We start from the raw sequence: 6738 nt of genomic DNA on the forward strand, positions 1-6738 counted from the left end.
CATACAGTGTCAGTACTTCACATGAGTTTTTTTTTTCCTTAAAATCTTGTGTTTATCATTAGAAATGATTATTTAGGTGGTATGTTTAAAAGAAAACCAGTAATGTACAAGGTGAAAAAGTTTTAGATAAACATAAGCCTATTTCCTGATATTTCTTAATGCAAATTCTTTGCCTTAAAATGGAAGTATATTTAGAAATTCACACAAAATACAAAAAAGTTAAAACATTATTTTGGAGCATTAAGGAATAGAAAGATATATGAGCATTTGTATGCGTACAGATATGCGCGCGCACACACACACACACACACACGTACATACAGGCTGATTTGATTTAGAACAGTAAATCCACCCTTCAAGTTAACCCCCCATTGGAATGGTTGTCTTAAGGTGTTCGCTAGTTCTGTACATGGTGTGGTTAATCATTAGCTACATTGCTTCCCGCTTGGTTAGAGCAATGGGAAGCATACTGTGGCCTACCGGTGTCTGAAAGTACATGCTCAGGCTACATTTGGGCAGAGGTGATGTGCATGTGAGTGTGCATGGAGGAAAAAAATGCTACTAATCTCAGTAGGTCAAACCCTCAGGTAAGCAACTGATGAGCGTTACCATACGGGTTTCTTTTTTCTGTCAATTGTTACTTCTCTTGTGGAAGACAAAAGCATTTCCATTTCAACAGTTTGGGAGCTTTATTAATGTTGGACAAAATCAGTGTTATGAAAATGAAACAGATCTATAGTTTCGGTCAAAGGTATAGAATTAAACATGTAGGTAACCTACTTATATAGTGCTACAAAGCATTTTTTGAAGAGAGATATACAAAGAAACTATTAAAAGCATGAAATGTANTTATCTTTTAATGTTGACTTAAACTATCATTTGTTTTATCATGTGGGAACATAAGTAATGTGGTCAAAAATGCAAGGATTTTGAACTAATGTCGATTCAAGTTGTGTTGTCTTATTGTATTGACTTTTCAAAGCGCTGCCTGTTGGAAGCACTGTTTGCAAATCTCTTGTGAAATGTTTGTCAAAATTTTGGTAGTATCTTTAATAAAGATGTTTGTCTCCAGCAGCCAGCAAATATATACATATGTACAAAAATATATACATACATACCATTGGTAGTTGGTTTACGTGACGTATTAAAATAGTGTGTGTCTATAAGTATTAGTAACATGCTATGGAGATGGCAGTTACTACACAGGGAATATTACAGTTTTCTCTCTTGAATACTTTAGAGACAGAGGGATTTTAAATAGTTTGTAATAATAATCTAGATAATTTTTAAAGTCCACATGTGGATGTAATTTAAATTGAAATTTTCTTTTACAATTAAGACATTAAGCAATTCTAATTACACAGGATTACTTCCCAGAAGAGTCTTTAGGTATTCTATTTAGTAGTCAGACTTTTATTCTTTGGGATATATTTTCAGATCTAAGAAAGATACCCATTTTGTGTATTATCCATGCAAAATCCTCTTTAATTCTATATTTATGTCTTAGCTCTGTTTAATTTACCACAGAGACATTTCAAATAGTGGTATGATAACCGCCTCAGACTTCTTATAAGTATCTTTACTTTTCACTGTAAGATCAAAGAGTGAGTGAAATAATCTCAAGACAAATGAAAGGCATACTACTTACGTAATTATAAGCAAATCATGAAGGGTGTCCTTTACAACTCCTAGTATACATAGGAGACTCATGATTGCTTTTATGAATCATTCATGCAATTTCATTTTATTTTTATTTTTGAATATTTATTTATTTTGAGAGAGGAAGCAGCGGGGCACTTACAAGTTGAGGCGGACAATGAGAAAGAGGGAGAGAGCGAGAATCACAAACAGGCTCCATGCTGTCAGTGTAGAGCCCAATGATATGGGACTCTATCTTACAAACCATCAGATCCTGAGTTGAAATCAAGAGTTGGATGCTTAACAGACTGAGCTTCCAGATTCATGCAATTTTAAATGAAATTCAGTTACCAATTGTTTGCTGATGTGGTGATGGGTTGTTTGTTCCCCAGGTACTGGGAGATCGATGGGCAAACATCTGTAGATGGACAGAAGATCGCTGGGTTCTTTTACAAGACATCCTCCTGAAATGGCAGCGTTTTACTGAAGAACAGGTGAGTCATGTGGGGAAATTGTATCAGTGAAAGATATGGTAGATGTTAAAGGGGTAAAAGAAAACTTAGGATGATGTAATTATGTGATAAGTAATGATCGGTAATTATTAATGTTCTTTTTTGGAATTATTTTATTTCTTTCAGTGCCTTTTTAGTGCATGGCTTTTAGAAAAAGAAGATGCATTGAACAAGATTCACACAACTGGCTTTAAGGATCAAAGTGAAATGTTATCAAGTCTTCAGAAACTGGCTGTATGTATTTTTTAGCTTTCAAAACTTTTTTCTAAAACCCAACAATTGACAGTAACACCATTATCCGATCTCTTTTTTTTTCTTTGCAATCTTAAACCAAATGCTCATTGTTCTGGCTTACATTGTAGTCTATTCATTTATGTCATATTGTAAATTTTCTTTAAAATAGCGACAGCTGTATTATCTTAAACAGCTTGGGCTGGTATAACAGAATAACCATAGACTGGGTGACTTAAACAACAAACATTTATTCCTCACACTTATGGAAGTTGGGAAGTCCAAGATCACTGTACCAGAAGATCTAGTTTTTGATGAAGACCCTTTCCTGATTTTCAGACTGCACCTTCTTATCTTGTGTTCCCATGGTAGAAAAGATAGGAAATTTTTGGTGTTTTTTTTCAATTTAAATTTTAGTTAACCTATAGTGCAGTAGTGGTTTCAACGGTAGAATTCAGTGATTCATCACTACATACAACACCCTGTGCTCATCACAAGTGCTCTCCTTAATACCCATCGGCCATCTAGCCCATCTCCTGTGTTTTTAAATTAATATTTAAAATATAAATGTAATAGATGTATCACATTATATTACTTTCAGATGTACAGCATAATGATTCAGTGTTTGTATGTATTACAAAATGATCACCATGATTAGTTAACATCCACCACCTACACAGTTACATTGACTTTCTTGTGATGAGAACTGTAAAGATCTATTCTCTTAGCAACTCTCAGATACACATTATGTTATTTTTAACTGTTGTCACCATGCTGCACATTACATTCCCCATACTCACTTATTTTATCACTGAAAGTTTGTACCTTTTGACCAACCTTCACCTATTTCCTCCTCCTATAAGGGCTTGAACCCTAATGTGAGGTCTCCACCCTCATGATCTCATGTAAACCCAGTAACCTCTCAAAGGCCCCACCTCTTAATACCATCACATTTTATGTATGTGTGTGAGTAGAGTTCAACATCTTTTTTTTTTTTTAATATTTTTTTGTTTATTTCTAGGAGAGAGAGAGAGACAGCGTGAGCAGGGGAGGGTCAGAGNGCTCCATAAGTCTTAAATGGTTCCAGAATCAGCTCTAGAGTATAAAGTCCAAGGTTTCTTAATCATCTAAAAAAGATGTGGTAAGACTCCAGGTGCCATTCATCCAAAGGTAGACTTCCTATCCAGCCGTGACACTATGAAACCAGGCAAGTCATGTGCTTCCAAAATATGTTCGTGCATCAGACATAGGATGGACATTCCCCTTCCAAAAAGGAGAAAAGAGAAAGAAGGAAGGAGCGACAGGTTCCAAATAGATCTAAAACATAGCATAGCAAGGAACATTCCATTCGATCTTAAGCCTCAAGAATGATCCTCTTTGGACTGATGCACTGCCCTCCAAGACCACTGGAGAAGCAGCATCACTGCCAGGGCTCCACAAGTTAGCCTTGTCTCTTCAATTCCACAGGGCACCACCCGGGTGGCCCTCTGCAGCAGCCCTACCCACAGGCCTCTCTGCAGTGGCTCTACTCCTGCCCTACTGGAGAGGGGCTTCCTGCCCCACAGACTGAAGAGGTAGCCCCACTCTTTGAAACCCAGGAGGCACTAGCCCTGCTCTCTGGGCCTGGGGTGGGAGTGGTACCTCTTACATCTCGGAATCACCTACATCATCCCTCCCTTTTCTTGAGGAATAGCACATGTTGGACAGCCTTCCTTCATTCTGTCCATTTTTCTCTGTTTCCTTTGGTCTCAGCGGGCAGTGTTTCTGTTGGTATAATCCCATCTCCATTCCTGATTTCTGTTGAGACGACTCACTAGGTCTCTGGTTCCCACCCACACTAATCTTAGCACGTGGTCAGTCAGCCTTACCCTTAATGTTCTCTTCCGAACATATTTTCTCATTTTTTGCAATATGGATAGGCCAAGGATTGGCCACATCTTTAAATTCTAGTGCCTTTATGCCAAGTGACTATTGTTTAGTTCATTTCTCTCTTCCCCCATTTTCCCATGAGCAAGAGAAATTTTGCCACTTTACTTAGATATCTCCTCAGCTAAATATTCACTTTCATCACTCACAAGCTCTACCTTCTGCAAAATGCTGGAACTTGAACACAATTCACCCAGGTTCATTGCCTCTTTATAACCACATCATCCTCCCTCCAGTTGCCAATAATATAATCCTCATTTTCATCTGAGACCTCATCAGAATGACTTTTGCCATCCATATTTATACTAATATTTTGTCCATTTTAATTTTTGTATTCTCTAAAAACAGGACACTTTCCAGGTCTCTTTCTCTGAGCCTCACCAGAATTGGCTTTAGGAGTCCTTTCATGGCAATCTCCAGTTTTTCTAACCTGCACCTTGGAGATCTCTCAGCCTCTACCCACTACTCAGTTCCAAAGCTGTATATGCATTTTTAGGTATTTGTTATAGTCATACCCTGCTTCTTGGTACCAATTCCTGTCTTAGGCATCTCAGACTTCTATAACAAGATACCATGAACTGGATGGCTTACACAGCAGACATTTATTTCCCCCACTTCTGAAAGCCCCGAAATATGAGATCATGGTGCCAGCAGATTTTGTTCCTGGTGAGGTCCATTTTACTGGCTTTTAGACAGCCACTTCTAGCTGTATCCTCACATAGCAGAATTAGAGGAAGATCTCTTGTCTCCTCCTCTTCTTCCAAGGGCACTGATCCATCATGGTGCTCTACTCTTTTCTCCTCATCTAAACCCAGTTACCTCCTCAAAGCCCAGGCTCCTAATACTAACACAGTGGAGGCTTCAGCCCTCATTTCATGACTCTTGGAGGAATATGAACATTAATTCCATAAGATGCAGGCAGATTTGCAACTATGCTTTTCAAAAAAATTGTAATTTTGAAAAAGATATGGCATACCTAGAATAAGACTTCAGTTGAAAAGGGTAACACTGAGAAGTACATAGGAATGTCCTGTGAAGTTCTAAACAGTCTTTGGTTCTAAAGTAATAGTCTAAATTAAATGCTTTGAGAAGGAGAAGGATATGATATGATTATCCTCACATAAGGGGCTTATACCTCCATTTGGGAAACTAGACACAACGTTAAAGCAAACCAACAGCATGAATTATAAGTGCCTGTGTGTTTTGAGAAATGAGGCAACTTTTGCAATAAAAGAACATCACAGAGGGCTTCAGTGAGATATTTCAGTGTGAGTGGCAACTTAGAGGATTAGAAAAGATCTCTAAAGCTTCTCTTCCACTGTGAACTTTATTATTTGGCTGTAAAGGAGAGCACATTGTAATATCAAGAGCTTAATTTTTCAAATAAAATAATCCATAGTTAGAATATCTTCTTGTTTTGATAAAGCACTTCTCTTAAATGCTAGCTCAGTGTTAACTTTAATATAAAACAAAGATCTGTTGTAAATAACATCTTATAATTTTACCTAAATGAATCTATTTATATCTATATTTATATTGTATGACATAATTAAATCATTTGTTTAAAGCTAACCTTAAATATGTTTCCCCAATTAAATTTATACCATTTTACTAAATATTGATTTGTATCATGCATTTTTGCTCCTTAGTTACTAATCCTTGGGCTTTTAGTTTAAAATTGATTGACAAATATATTGCTTGTCATTACAGGCTAGCTTGTTATAAATAAGAATTCACTCCTCAAAAAATATATGCTTTCTGGAGTGATTTCATCACTAACGACAGATTTCAGAACAGTGAACTGTATTTGTATCAAAAGAATACAAAAATGTCAGTGATGTATTTGTAATTTTTTTCCACAGCTGATGGGGAGCCATTGAGAACTTGATAAAATTCATATTTGTGTTTTTAGAATACTCTTTGGTAGTAAGGAGGCTGGTTAGTAGAACTGAACTAAGTAGCATTGGGTATGAAGGGGAAGAACTAGACAAGATTATTTCAGAAGAGAATATTGAGGCCCAGAGAGCGGAGGGCAGGGAACCATGTGGCATCCATAGGCTATCATAGAGCATTAGTAGCAGAGTCAAACTGAGCACCAAGACATCCAGACTCAGGTCCATCCCTTTTAAGCTTTTTCAGAACTCCTCATATCTTTTGATTCCTTGACATAAAAAGAACTGTGATTGACAACCATCATTTCTAACAATCAAGTGCTACTCTGTTGACATTTTTGTGAATAAAAGACTTTACTAGCCTCAAGACCATGAAAATGCTCAATAATTTTCCAATATGATTAAAATTCAAATTATGTCACCTTACTTGTGAACAAAGTGAAAATATGTTTTGTACAAGTCTTACTGTTTGATAGTTTAAGCCAATTAACAAAACCTGACAGCTGGTCTAGAATTTGAGGTAAAATTCCCCTGCTGAT

At 36.8% G+C, this 6738-nt stretch overlaps 1 protein-coding gene across 1 annotated transcript in view; it reads left to right on the forward strand.

The window, feature by feature from the left end:
- Positions 1 to 6738, forward strand: part of LOC144229586 (dystrophin-like) — a gene marked incomplete at its 5' end in the record, with an annotated part of 111510 nt that overhangs the window by 87817 nt on the left and 16955 nt on the right. Inside the window, 2 exon segments of the mRNA XM_077761689.1 lie at positions 2031 to 2132; positions 2277 to 2384. Of these exon segments, the coding sequence (XP_077617815.1) occupies positions 2031 to 2132; positions 2277 to 2384 (210 nt within the window).

The sequence above is a fragment of the Crocuta crocuta genome, unplaced genomic scaffold, assembly GCF_008692635.1.
Source record: "Crocuta crocuta isolate KB4526 unplaced genomic scaffold, BGI_CrCroc_1.0 scaffold1714, whole genome shotgun sequence".
In the NCBI taxonomy this organism is placed as follows: Eukaryota; Metazoa; Chordata; class Mammalia; order Carnivora; family Hyaenidae; genus Crocuta; species Crocuta crocuta.